This window comes from Marmota marmota, unplaced genomic scaffold (assembly GCF_001458135.2).
Source record: "Marmota marmota marmota unplaced genomic scaffold, marMar, whole genome shotgun sequence".
Lineage (NCBI taxonomy): Eukaryota > Metazoa > Chordata > Mammalia > Rodentia > Sciuridae > Marmota > Marmota marmota.
Window position 1 is genome coordinate 24,617,109 of NW_025999977.1, and position 14,933 is coordinate 24,632,041.

At 36.5% G+C, this 14,933-nt stretch overlaps 1 protein-coding gene across 5 annotated transcripts in view; it reads left to right on the forward strand.

The window, feature by feature from the left end:
• Srbd1 (S1 RNA binding domain 1) overlaps positions 1–13,629 on the forward strand; it is a 250,085-nt gene extending 236,456 nt beyond the window's left edge. For 3 of the 5 annotated variants that reach the window (XM_048804449.1, XM_048804450.1, XM_015479708.2), the window contains 2 exons: positions 9,077–9,261; positions 12,703–13,629. In XM_048804449.1, the coding sequence (XP_048660406.1) occupies positions 9,077–9,261; positions 12,703–12,992 (475 nt within the window). In that variant the 3' untranslated portion in view covers positions 12,993–13,629. Of the gene's footprint in view, positions 1–1,612; positions 1,670–9,076; positions 9,262–12,702 lie in introns of those variants that run through there. The other 2 variants (XM_048804451.1, XM_048804452.1) reach the window with 2 other exon arrangements.
• The last annotated feature ends 1,304 nt before the right edge of the window (positions 13,630–14,933 follow it).

The window sequence follows — 14,933 nt, forward strand, 5'->3', positions numbered from 1 at the left end:
TATTTGAAAGATCTTGAATTTTTCTGGATTTGTCTCAGAATAATTGACAGTATTTTAGACATGAAAATTTAGGGAGAATCATTGCTGGATTTTGACAAGCAATTTACTTGGCATTTCTATCAATTCATTATCCTTCATTCATTTCTAATAGAACTATCATTAGGAAATATTAGATTGGGGCTGGGGTTGTGGCTCAGTGGTAGAGCGGTTGCCTAGCATACATGAGGTACTGGGTTCAATCCTCAGCACCACATAAAAATAAAAAATTAAGATATTGTGTCCACCTAAAACTAAAAAATAAATATAATAAAAATATTAGATTGCCTTTTCATAAAAATAAGAATCATAAAGGAGATTTCAGTAATTTCACATTGATTACATGTAGGAACAATATGTTGAATATATCTGGTTAAATAGAATATGTGATTAAAATTTTTAAAAAAGAATTATAAAGGAGAGGCTAAATCTAAAAGTCAAAGATGTTAAATGGACAGAGTCCTAATTTTTTGTTTAGTGATTTTTTTTATTAATAGTTAAAACTTAAATAGCATACTTTAGCTCCCAGGAAGTAAATTCATATTTTCAAAAGTGCCCTCAGAAAAGAGAAAAGTGATAAAAGAGAATCCATCCACTTTAGAGTTAGATGATTAGGCTCTCAGGTTCTTAGGAATTGATTATCCTTTCTGATGTCTTACACAATGTTCAACATACCATCCACACAAAGTTTCTGACAAAGCTAGTAGAAGGGAGTATGGGTATGAAGTTCAAGGACCTGAGACTGTGGACATGGCTTTGCCCTAGCCCAGTCTGGAGGCACTGCAGTGTCAGATGGTCTGATATAGCTATTTGACCTGGCAATGTTATTTAACCTCCCTGTGCCTCAGTATTCTTGTCTGTTAAATGGTGATAATAATACACTTTTCTCATAGAATTACATGAGTCAATGTATGTGGAATCCTTAGCTCTCGGGACAAATAGGTTAGTATAGTTGCTGCAGTTAAGGCTGATCCCTTGATTGTGATTGAGAAGGTGCGGTCAAGCTGAGCCATAAAAGAAAACATGGGGGATATCACAACAGTTTGACTCGGAGGAAGTTTATTGTTTTGTCATGTGATCTAGATGTAATTTGGAGCATTTAACATTGTTAATTTATATTCATACTGGCTCTTGGGACTGGAGAACATGCTGGTTTTTCTCCTGCATATCTGGAGCAACTTGTTAGTACCCACTGAGGGAGGAGAGGGAACTGCCAGCCACCTACAATAAACCTTGAGCTTGCTTCAGGCTTATATTTTCAAAGCATGTGTCTGCCCTTCTCCTTGTCTTCTCTTTAACTTTAGGCCACTAAGTCTGGAGCCCAAAATTCAGGAGGGTATTGATTTGGTCTCCCATTATCTCCTCTTTCTTTGTTCCCAAGGCTAGATGTGGATTTGAATCTCAGCATGTCTTTTGCTACCTCAGTAATCTACTTTGTCACCATAAGTAAGTGACTTTGAGTTCAGCTGCCCACTCTTTAAATGGATAGCAGTGTCTCTGCCCATTCAGGGAACAGCCAAGAAGTTACTAAAATGAAGATGTTACATAATAATAAATAAGATTATTTTTTTAACAGGTTCATGTTCATAATAGAATACTGTATCCCAATGAAGAAAGTCCTTACCCTTAAGAGGTGGGTTTTATCCCTGTTCGTGCTAGAACTGTTTAATTTCAGCCTTTCCACCACTCCTATGTTTTTTCGAATACTACTTTTTTATTTGTCTCTTCAAATACACAGGCACTAATCCACATCATGGCTTTACAGGCAGTAAATTAAATTATATTAATTCTAAACACAGTGTTTTTGAGCTGTAGAGAGTCTGCAGCCTTTGAAACCACTAACTTAATTTTTTCCAACTCTTATTCAGTAACTCAAAAAGGGCCAAAGTTTTTTTTTTTTCTTTCAAATTCGGTTTAAAAATAATAATAAATTGTTCCCAGGCAGGGGCCCTGGGTGCCAAATTTTATCTAAGATCTAAATCTTCTGTCTGCATTGAAAATTCTCCAAAGTAAGGAGGTGGAAGTGCTAATGACGATGTGATGTATAACTTTTACCTTAGCTACAACTTGTGGTCTCAGTGTGTGACTTTGCGCTGGTCCCTTAGTTTCTCTGAGGTTTGCTTCCTTTTTCTGCAAATCTACAGCTACAGTAAATTTTTGAGAGAATTAAGAGAATTAAGTGCTCATCTTTGTTGAGCACTTTAAAAGTATCTATTTATCCAAATAGAAAATTTTGCCTCTGAAAAAAATAGATGTAAGTAGAAGATTCTTTAATTCAATTATACTGTCATTATTTAAATTAGACTATAATCTCATTCATGGCAAAGATTCTGTTATGATCTTTGATGGTCTCCTCTTCACGAAATAAATATTTATTGAATAAGCTGAGTAGGCTTTTCTTTTTTTGCCACAGTGGGGATTGAAACTAGGGTGCTCTACCACTGACCTACATCCCCACCCCTTTTTATTTTTTTATTTGAGACAGGATCTCACTGAGTTCCTGAGGTTCCAGAACAACTGCCTGGCACTTGTGATCCTCCTGCCTCAGCCTCCGGAGTCTCTGGGATTACAGTGTGTGCCATCATGCCCAGCCCTAGGTGTGCCTTTCCAAACTGCTTTTAGTTGACCTGAGCATTGTGTCGCATTCCTTTGAAAAGCTTTGATTTAAGCAAATCTTTACCATTTGAGGTAGGGGTGTGTATGTTTAAAAACAACCAATACTCTCTGGAAAGAAGGTGATCAAACTAAGTAATACTGAGTTGTTAGGGTTTTTTGTTTTATGTTTTTCTGGTATATTTATATATATAATCTATGAAGTTTTCTTAATATGATAAGACTGATTTTTTTTTATGTCACTTGTAAATTTGTTTCTAAGGCAATTCCTAAAACAGAGTTTAGACTTTTTTTTTTTTTTTTTTGGTACTAGGTATTGAACTCATGGGCACTCGACCACTGAGCCACATCCCCAGCACTATTTTGTATTTTATTTAGACACAGGGGCTCACTGAGTTGCTTAGCACCTCACTTTTGCTGAGGCTGGCTTTGAACCCGCAATCCTCCTGCCTCAGCCTCCCAGAGCCACTGGGATTATGGGTGTATGCCACTGGGCTCCGCTAGTTTAGACATCTTTAGAGCAACAGTAGTTTTCAGTGCATAACACCTTCCTTTTTTATGTACTCATATTCATTTGGCTGTACATTTGGTGTTTAAATTATAATTCCACAATCTATCATATATAGCAAGATATTCTGAAATAGATAATAATGATAATAGATAATACAACATTGGTTATTATCCTACTGATCTTAGATATTATGGTGTAACTACATGAGTACTGTCTTCCCCTATTTCTAAAAGGAAGACCGTCTGTATTAGTCAGCTTTTCACTACTGTGACTAAAAGACCTGACCAGAACAACTGTAGAGGTGGAAAAGTTTATTTGAGGGCAATAGTTTCAGAGGTCCCTGTTTAAAAACAACCAATACTCTCTGGAAAGAAGGTGATCAAACTAAGTAATACTGAGTTGTTGGGGTTTTTGAGAAACCTAGAAAAAACTGGCTCCATTCTTTAAGGCTCAAGGTGAGGCAGAACAACATGACAGAAGAGTATGGCAGAGGAAAGCAGGTCACATGATGATCAGGAAGGAGAGAGAGAGACAGACTGATAGATACACTCTACTGGCCAGATACAAAATATGTACCCCAAAATGCATGCCCCCAAAGACCTACCTCCTCCAGCCATACCCTACCCACCTTCAGCTGCCACTCAGTAAATCCCATCACAGAATTGATTCACTGGTTGGATTAAGTATCTCATGACCAAATCACTTCTCTAAACCTTCTTGCATTGTCTCACACATGAGCTTTTGGGGACACCTCACATCCAAACCATAATACCATCCTAAATCTTAAACTTTTAGAAGATTTCTGTGTAAAGACATTTTAACTGGCACTTTTTTTTTTCTAACAGTTAATTCCCTATAGTATGTTACTAGGGAATAAGAAGTTTAAAATGAAACAGCTTTCTAAGTATATGTTATCACACATACAATTAATGCAACATGCAGTGAGTATCCAGTTTCTGCACAAGTGTAACAGATTCTTAAAAAAGAAGGAAATGTTTAGTACTTCAGAAGTTAAAAGCAGGTAACAATATGATCTTATAAAGCAGTCTTTTGGCAGGAGAACCTGTGTTCTTTAATCCATGACAGTGTGTTTTTGTTTGGGTTTATCTGGGTTGTTTTTTTTGCTACTCCTCAGTGCAAGAGGTGCTCCAAAGACATTCCAAATGGTACCAAGCAATAACATTAAAGGTACCCTACCCAGCCCAGGTAGCTGCACGTTATTTAAAACTGTACTCTCAGATCAGTCTGTGAAAGCTTTCAGAACAAGCCCGCCACCCTCTCTGAACCGGTTACATTTTTAAACTATTTATCTGTTGATAATATGTTAATTTTGATTAAGTCCAGTCAGCTGTACATTCTCATGAAGAGTTATTTGTGCTTATTTTCTGTTGATCAAATGCTGAGAAAAGCCATTTAGATATTATTTTCATTAGCTCTTTACTAGCTTCTGTAGTAAGGAGGTATTCTGGGGGGCTCTTCTTAACTGTACTCTCCTTGAATTTACAACTCCTTGTGGGTTTTACACCAACATAGATTTTTAAGGATTCTGGCCCAGTTCAGTGTCTTGGTTTAACAAGGAGGTTAGAAGTTTGAAAAGATTCTTTGATGATTAAAGTACAATTCACATTGCTGTCGCTTTGATTTGACCACTAGAGCAGCAGATGTGGTAAAGTTGGCCCTCTCTCTCTAAGCTCAACTCCATCCATGCTGCCCTGCACTCACCAGAGGGAATTTAGCTCTCCTGTAGATAAGGTCAGAGGAGGAGCGATTTTTCTCCTTTGCCTCATTTGAACTTATATTCAGTCTTTCATGTTAACATATTGTTGATTTGAAAATATATGTATTTTTAGAATAACAAAGTAATGCTGGACTTCTCATTCATGTCTCCCTATTCAGTCTATAATCAGAGTTTTTAAAGTCCAGACTTTTTTCTTAAAGTGTAAGCTCTCTTTAAAAAAACAAAACAAACAAACAAAAAAAAAACCACTACATTTCTCACTGTTTTACAAATTGGAACTTGTTCCTATTCATTTCCAAAATGATGGTGTTCTTGCCATTAATTTTTTGCTTATTGGTGAAATTATGTTAAAATTGAGTAAAATTAATGGATAAAAACATTTTAAACAAGTACGAAGGCGTCTGAGAATGTAAGGTATGGGTGGACAGCTAGAAGTTCTCTGCCGGATAGCAAGGTTCCTGGTGGAAGTATGGGTCGTGTGTGCATTGCCCACGAACCACATGCTAATACGAAATTGTTTTTAGTGCTTGTGTTGCATCACCAGGCTTTTCTGTGCTCTGTAGGTATCATGTTGCTTTCATGTAATGAACCTGAGTCCCCAGTGCCTAAATCTCCATGCTGGAAATGATTACATAAAACTGAACAGCTATGTCTGAAGTCTCGTGAATTCTGAGAATTTATTCTTCTTTGGGGAAAAAAAAATTATATATATAAAGACTGTTCTTATTCTTTGAGAAGAAAAGCCTTGCATTTGTAACAAGTCTCTGTTGGACATATCACTGATTTTAGGTTGTATAGCTTTGAGTGATTTAGTTATGTAGCTTTCTGTTTGAAAAATAAGCATTATCTCTGTTCCAAGGTCTGTATTTTAACTTTGTGCAGATGTGTGCTAAAAGAACATGATGTGCTTATTTGTTGCATTTATGCTACTTTCTTACTTTAAGTAAGATGGATGAAATTACATATTAAATAAAAACAGCAGCTCTAGCAGCAGTCCTTAGTAAGCTGAAAAAGCCTTCCAGAGACAGTGGAGAAAATGAAACTATGACTTTAATAACTCATTAACTTTGGAGAGAATTTGTCTATTTAAAAGCTTGTATATGATAAGTTCTTTGTGGGATTTACTCAGTGTTAACTGTCTGGTGTTTAAAAGTAATCTTCCATTAAATCATGTTGGTAAAATATTATCCATAATATTGTGTTTTCTATCTTAACCAAATACAACACGTTAATTTTTATGTGCTTTCAGTTATACAGACAGATAACCTGTATGTGGAATGAAACTCCAGTTAGTAGGAATAGCTACATGGCCCTGGGCAAGTTATTTAACCTCCCTTGAACCTTAATTTTTCTTTTCTGTATGATAGTATACAGGATTATTGTCCTTTTAGGATTGTTGCCCTGATTAAATGAGAATACCCAGCTAACATAATGCTATGCACCTACTGATCAGCACATGTTCTCTTACATTCTGTGTTCCAAGCTTCTTAAAGTCATTTTAATTTAGTACTTTTGAGCTAGGAAATACTTGTATTGAGTATTATTTCTCAATTCTAAAGTGAAAATTTGGAATATGTAGAATAATTTTTTTTAGGCTCTATAAGAATCATATGTCTATTTAATGGCTACTAAGCAGAAAGCACTGCTTCCTACCATATGCATCTGAATATATTTGAAAGCCAGTAAGGAGAGGTCAATCCTAGTGCTACTCCCAGTTCATTTTATAGTCCCTCTCCCCTTTGGTTTGCTGTTTTTCTCTTTGTGTAACCTTCTTCTTTAAGAAAGTTTTCAAAGTAAAAAAGCACTCAACTTAGCTCTGTAGTCATTTAAAAATAGAGTTGATCAATGTGAAGCATTAGCTAGGAACACAACCTGGTACTTTTTTTTTTTATTGATTTCAGTTACTAGTGCCCTCAGGCTTGTGTGTGTAAGAATGAAAATGATATGTGAAATAGGCACCCAGGTTAAACAGACCAATTTTCTTCTGAGATCTGCAATCACTATAAGTAGAATTCTTTATATGGAAGTTACTTTGGTAGCAATTAGTTCCTCTCTTACACACAGATACACAATCTAAATTCTCCAAGTGGCCTGCTGAGTGTGTATTTTTGTTATTGAGGCCAAGATGTACAGTGCTTTGGGAACTTTTTACTGTTTAGTTACTTCTATTAATTGTAAAATGCCATTCAAGGTTATAGATTTACAGCCCATGAATACATTTTTTTGGGCATTTTAACAGATGGTTATAAGCCAGAATCTTGAGGATTTGAAAGATGTCCTGCTTAAGTAGCCAGTTGCAGACCAATAAAGCCAAGACAGTGAATACCAGGGAAGCCTGCTCAGCAGGGTATGAATTATTTAGAAACTTGTGTAAGGAAGTTGGCTGTGGGCAGAGGTTGTCATGTGTCATCTGCCCTGTCAGTCAGACCTCCAACAGCTGTGCCCTGTCACCAGACCCTATGTGCTACTGCCCATCCGTCAGCACTGATATCGGCTGCCTCTGCCTGCTGGGGGGAAGCTGTAGACTTACAAACTGGCTTCTAGTTTGGATAGAAGCTCATTTCCAAAGAAGGACATTAAGTCTCCTTATCTTTTATTAAACCATTTACTAAAATATATTCTCAAAAGATTAGCTGGATACTGAAGAATATGGAAATATTTATTTTATTTTTACACACACACAAAAAGGCCATTAGAAATGTAGGAGGGCGGCTCCTTTGAACTCAAAGGGACACCCTAGTTAAATCAGAGATGGAGGAGCTTTCTCCACCAGATACCAGATTATCATTACCAGAGTACTGCTGAAGAGGCACTTTCTAGTTGAACACAACAATGCAAAATAAAAACGTGGAATTATATATCCATTCCTTTTGTGATGACATAGCAGCCTGCCAAATGGGATACATCCCAGTCCTGACTGTAGACAAACTTCCAACAGTTTTCCTTTCCCTTCTTGTATTCAAGAGATGTCCTTAGAGGAAAGGATTTGAGGGCATTAGTATCACTGTCTGTCTGATTACTGTGTTGACGTTTTTAAAGTGCCATTAATCATAGGAAATGGAACTTAATGAAGTAGAAAAATACCCAGCCAAGGAATGTCAGAAAGTAAGCTACAGCCCAATATTCACATGAAATTGAAGGAAAATACGTCTTAACCCTTTACTTGACTTGTCTTTTTCTCTTACTCATTTCTGAACTTCAAAGCTAAGTAGTTGAGAGGCAGCTGTACAAGCAAGGGAAATAGTAAACATAGCAAAAGGAAATTTTTAAGTCAGCTCTGTTTATTGGGCAAATGTTGTAGCTATTTCATGCATAAAATATATAAAGATAATATTCATCTTTAGATTATACAATTGAGGTCTTAAACTTGATTCCATTTTGGAAGTAAATTACTTTTTGTTTCAGATATGCCACCACTTTTGCTGTGTGTGTGTGTGTGTGTGTGTGTGAGAGAGAGAGAGAGAGAGATTGAACCCAGGGCCTCATATGTGCTAAGCGCATGCTCTACCTTTAAACCCTTTCCCTAGCTCCCCTTCCATATTTCATCTGTTGAATTTGAATATTGCATGTTCTTGATATAATTTAGTTAATACGAGACTTGATGGAATTAGGGAGTCTTTACGCCTAAAAGTGGGCTGCAAGGTGATGCTCCCATCACAGCTACATAAAAGTAAAAAGCAATGATACCACCCATGAATACAACAAATCATTTGTCAGAAGCTGGCAATGCTTGATGCATATTTTGTTGGATAATACCAAAGTATTACCAATTAATGGTTTTCTTATTAGCTCATGTAAATTCAAATGTTATCCTAACAGAAATTTCAGGAAACAACCTTATTTAGAAAATATATATGACACTAGTCTACAATGAGCATTACTGTAAAATGTTCTGGTGCTGACTGTGAGCAAGTGCTTCATTTAAAAAAAGTATAAGAACCTCAATCAACTCCATTCCCTGCCCCTGTCTTCCTCCACTCAAGATAGATCACCTCTTATATAGCATGGTACTCATAGTAGATTCTCATTAAAGAATGATTGATTGATGTATGGTGATGTGTAGATCTGAGATGGCAATTTATAAATCTGAAATGAATGAATTTTAAGAAAATCTGTGTAAGGATAGTGAGAAAGAAGTAATATTATTGATAAATTTGGGGCTTTTCTTTCTACTGAAGGTTTTTATCATTCATTGGAGGGACACTGTGTGAAATTGGAAAGCCTGAAATGCAACAAAAAATAAATTCATCCCTTGAAAAGGAAGGAATAGAGAAAACTGCTGAAAGATTGCAGACAACAGCACACACTTTACAGGTCATCATAGATGGTCTCAGCCAGCCTGAAAGCTTTGACTTTCGAACAGGTGAGTTGAACTTGAATTATAACACCTTGGTCTTATGTAGCTTATGTTGTCTCTTTTGACCCCCATAACAGCTCTATGCCATGAATAAAACAGATTCTTTCATTCTATATATGAGAAAATTGAACTTAGTAATCGTCCTTCAAAGTTCTTATACTTAGTTTAGAGCCAAAGCTGAAAACCAGGTCTCCAGACTCCTTGCCCACTGTTCATTTGTCACATCACTGGACTAGATGCATTATATATGTCCTGCTTATGCATGAAGGCACACATTTTTTTGTCATTCTTCTTGTACACTGTTTTTATATCCTAGAAGACAGAAGTGCAAGGTAAGTCATTCTATTCACAAACTAAAATGTGAATCTTCATCCTAAATTACAGCCTTCCAAGTTTCTGGATTCAGTGTCAATGAGCACATTGAACAAATAAGATGATATCTCTGTTGATTTTACTTCTAATTAAAAGTGCTCTCAGCTTTCAGCACAGGTAGGGGTGAGGGAAGTATAATAGCCATAGTTGTTGAGAGCAATGACCGGTGAAAAAGAATTAAGGTATTAAATGACCTACTTCCTAAGGAAGTTTGACTAGGAACCCCTGAGATTTAAATGAATATGCACACTTGTCTCTTAACTAGTTTTGATGATGCCATATATAGTGCTTGGCTCTTTTCAGTCTGGATTAGGCAGTGTAAGATAGTTGGACATGTTTCCTTGAAAAGATTTAAGGAAATTTCAAAACACACCCAGCAAGTTCATTCATTGTACTATTCCCTAGTGTTCTGTAGGTCCTAAATTAAATAAATAAATAAATAAAACACCCAGTTAGACCATGGCAAAAATGTGGGCATAGACCCCTCCAGGTTGTCCTTCTCACAAAATAACTGTTTCAACAAACATATCCATCTCCATTTGGAAGCCTGATTCTTTGTGTGTGAATGTCATGGATATGTCTAGCAGAAATACTACATAGAGCAGTGGTTCTCAAACAGGGTGGGGGTTTGAAGTGGCAGGCCTATGCCATGGCTGTGGATGGTTGTTAAATGTGCTTTAGCTACAGGTATCCTATACCAGGATATCCCTGTCCATTTTTGTTTTTCTGTTATGGTGTTGATCGCACCATCATCCCACTTATGTGGTGAACTTAGAGAAAAGATCAGCACTCAAATTATGTCCTCCACTTAGCCAACCAAGATAAGTAGAGATTCTTACCTGAGATGCCCTTTGTTCAGCAGAAACATAGATGAACCTGGGCTTTGGACTGAGCTTTCCAGTTACTAGAGTGTTTATCAGTATGTTAAGTGACATTTCAAATATGTGTCTTTAAGCAACAAAAGTCACAATTTTCACTATATCTAGAACTGTCATTTTGCTACATGACAGTCACTCCCAAGGTGAAGGGAGAATAGTCACGCTTGTTGAGAAGGTAGATAATATTTTGGGTGTTTCCACATAGTAGTATTCATGTTACATTTCTTTTCTCCATTTTCTCAAAAGTATTTCCTTTCTTAATGCTGATTCATTTTTTTCCTTATATTCATCCTGTCTTCTGTTTTCTCAGTGACATAATTGATTCCATTTTTATTAACACTCTGGTTGCAAGTTAGTTTCCATAGTGGGATTCATCAGGAGCAGTCTGGTGACAGTGGCCTGAATACACAGCCTTGGCTATCAAAGTGTTAAAGTTTACAGGGTATATGGAGGATTTTCTGATTTCTCAGTGGCCCAGACTGTCTTCAGGAACATGTTAAATAGTTTCTGACTCTGATTTTCCATGCAGAATTAAACTAAGCAGCTGATCAGAACCCCTTGGGGAATCTGCAGCAGCTGGACCGCTGTAAGAAAAAGGGTGGGGGGGGGAGTTTCCAAGCATAAAAACAATGCCTTATAGGGCCTCAGAGACCATCCTACCTCTGGCCTTGATCAACGACTTAGTTTTACTTTGCTTTGACATAGTCGCTGCCCGGTGTAACATTACATTACAGTAGGCTTCTTGCTTTAGGAATTCATTGCTTCAGCATCAGGTGAAATTCTACAGAATCAATTCCACTTTTAGCATATTCTCTTTCTCTCTCTTTTTTTTTTTAAATGAGGAAAAATGAGATTTAGGGTTTAAAGGGGACTTTTGTTTTGTTTTACAGGAAAAAGCTTAATTTTTAAAAGATCCTGGTTTTAGTGTGGTTGAACTGGGGGAGGGGAACAAAGAGGTGACCAGTTGTTAATACAAATGTAAAGGATAGCTCTAACAAGTAATCAGGATAAAGCCAACAGCTGTGGAGGAAAAGGAAATGGACTGGGTGGAGGGGAAAATGAGGTCTTAGTAAAAGGAGATCCAAGCATAGAATGTGTTCTTTGTTATTAGAGTCAACACTCAGTAATCCTAGGAAAGGGGGCCAAGAAGAGCATGGATAAATGGAGGCCACAGATAATTCACAGGTCCATTTAAACTGTTAGTTCTCACTATCTCCCTCATAAAACCTGAGTTGTTGTTTTTTTATTTTAACTAGAGCCATAATGATTCCTTGGCATGCTTTATGTCCACCTCTTAGGGGACAGTGAGTACTAGTGAACAGAGAAATGTATGCTTGGATAAGCAAGGAATGAGGGGGCTGTAGGCACTTGAGAACAGAGATCTAATGTCTTCATCTTTGTATCTCTAGTGTCCAGCAGAGTGCCTGACCAGGAGGTAATAATAGGAGTTAATATATGTTTGATGAATTGAATTTGAAAGAAGAAAAAGAAGGTTGGGTTCTAGATGGTTTGGGTACCTGACCAAGACATCCAGAATCATAATTCATAAATTTTGTATAATCAAGAATCCATAAATATATTTGAAATGGACAAGAATTGATTCCTGAGTTCCAGTTTTGCAGGAAAAAATTAGAAGACAGAACATTTGAATTTCATCCACCTTTAACCAAAAGTTAATGTCTTTTCTGCCACTTTTATACAGCTTAAAGATTCAGGCACTGAAAACAAAATTCCCAGTCTCCAAGGATCTTACTTTCTCAGTGTTTATGATTTAAGCATGTATATTCATTAACCAAAACATAATGTGGTCATCATTTCTTACAAAGAAAAATATAGTCGAAGACTATGAGTAGTGCAAATGTTTACATAAGTGATATAGAGTTCAGGGAGAAGAAAGTAAGTAAATCTTCTCAAATTATTTCTACTCTGTGACTGCTATTTCTTATAGAGTGCATTTTCTTTTTCTTATTTATTTATTCATTTATTTATTTATTTTTACATAAGCTCTATTATTATTATTATTTGCATTACAATTCAAACCGGGATATGTCTTCTGCTGTGTTTATGTCCTCCTTCAAAGTCTAATATTGGTCTGAGCATATAATCAATATGTAGTCAGTGCTGATCCACTAAGTTATATTGTATCTAAGAAGTACAATGCATTATTAGTTACATAAATTTTTCTCTTCCCTTACAGAGTTTGATAAACCTGATTTCAAGAGAAGTATAGTGTGCTTGGAAGATCTGCAGGTTGGAACAGTTCTTACAGGCAAAGTTGAGAATGCCACTCTGTTTGGGATTTTTGTGGATATAGGAGTGGGAAAATCAGGGTTGATCCCCATACGAAATGTAACAGAAGCAAAACTTTCTAAAACAAAAAAGAGAAGGAGTCTTGGACTGGGCCCTGGAGAAAGAGTGGAAGTCCGAGTACTGAACATTGACATCCCCCGATCTAGGATTACTCTGGATCTCATTCGGGTGTTGTGAGTGTCCCACTGAAGGCCAGACACTGATTTTTATTTCCTCATTTCTACAGATTGACAAGGATAGATCACGTGTTAGTGAGTTCTAGATAGCAGAGAAGAAAGAATCCACTTAAAATCAGAGTATTTTCCACTTTCTTTATGAATAAATAGAAAACTATCCACTAGTTAGAGAAAGCAGCTAGTAGACATCCTTACATGGTATTATGTAGTCACAGTTTTCTGACCAAAATTTTATTTTTTATTTTTTGTATTTCATTTTTTGACTCAACATTTTTTATAATACATTGTTCACTCCCACTTGCCAGCATCCTCCTCATTGGACTTATATGGGGTCATCTTTTTTATTTGAATTGTACAATGCTTGTTGACACAGTAGAGCTGGCAGTATGTAATTCTTCCATTTTATAGATTTTTTTTTTAATCAGGCCTTTTGGACATGTTTCATGATTTTGCAATAATCTTTATTTTCTCTTGCCACACAAACCAAAAACAGATTCTGATGTGAACATCAACTGAATGGCTCAAAATATTTCTTAGAGGATATATGTATTGATCCCTACAATAAAGTTTTGTGGCTAGTGTCTTGCTTTTGCTATGTTGATTCAGTGAATAAATAGAATTCAGTCTTGGATAAAGAAGATATGGTTCGTGGAAATGTACCTTTGGGAAGAGGGTGCCTCTGGAAATTTGAAGAATGATTTTATTTGAGTTAGCTTATCATAGAAGGGTAGATTCTTTCTTAACATTCAGGTTAAACTTAAATTGGAAATAAAAATGGCCCTCCCTAAAGATTGTAGATCAGGTGAGAAGGGGCAAGAAAAACAACTAGACAAAGGAAGTGACTGTTACTTTCTTTTAACTAGTGGACATGATAAGTATTAGCATGACTATTCAGGGTCAAAATGATATGAATAGAACCCAGACTAGACCTGTAGCAGTGTCTGACTGTTGCTGCTATTGTTGATTTGCCTAATGAAGTTATTTGCATGAATCAGCACCTGGTTTTCTCTATGTATAATGAGTAGAGGATGGTTTCTAAAGTGTGACCAATGCTATTTATTTGCCTGAGACAATCCTAGGCATAATTTTTAATAATGCCTCTTTTTATCTTCAGAGTGTACCATTTGGATCATATTATCATCTAGTAGTAGTAGTCACTCACAGAGTGGTGAAAATGACTGTGTATCTCATGACAATGATGCATGATGGCTCACTATTCTCAAAATGTAGAGCTTTCCAGCTAGTGCCCATAGATCTTTTTAATATGGAATGTTCCTTAAAAGTTGTGTTAACACAAATCTTATTTGCCTCATAGTTTTATTCTTGGAGTACTTTTGCTCTGTTTATTATTGGTCTTCAGCTGACAGTGAATTTTAATGTTCAAACCTTAAATTGATCCTCCTACTCACTCTTCCCAATAGTCTTCATGGTCCATAATTTGCAAATCATTGATGAGTGATGCACCCCTGTGGGATGTAACTTCAAACAGATGCCCTTCTCCCTGGACACTTTGTACACAGGAACCAGAGTAATTGACAATGCCGGGCAGCTCTGTTGAATTGGCAGCTAAGCTTTTTTGGATACAGGGAGGACTCGACATTGCATAGATAGTATAGTTTGTTCTTTCCATCCCTAAATAGTGGTGGGTCTATAAGGCCAAAGCAACTCTAAAATGTAGAATGGAAATCAGTATTTTATACTACTCCTAGTCCTTACTGTACCAATAATCCACATTGTGCCTTTCAGCTTATATTTGCTTCTAGGAGTCTCCTAATCCCAAATATAAGATGGGGTTGGTGATAATAAAGCATTTATCTCCCTAAATATTTATTGACAGCCTTCTGTGGACCAGACGTGCTAGACACGAGCCATATTATTGTGATAGAAAAATAGATATTACTGCTCCCCTTATGGAACTTAGTTTACTAAAGAAGAGAAAGGT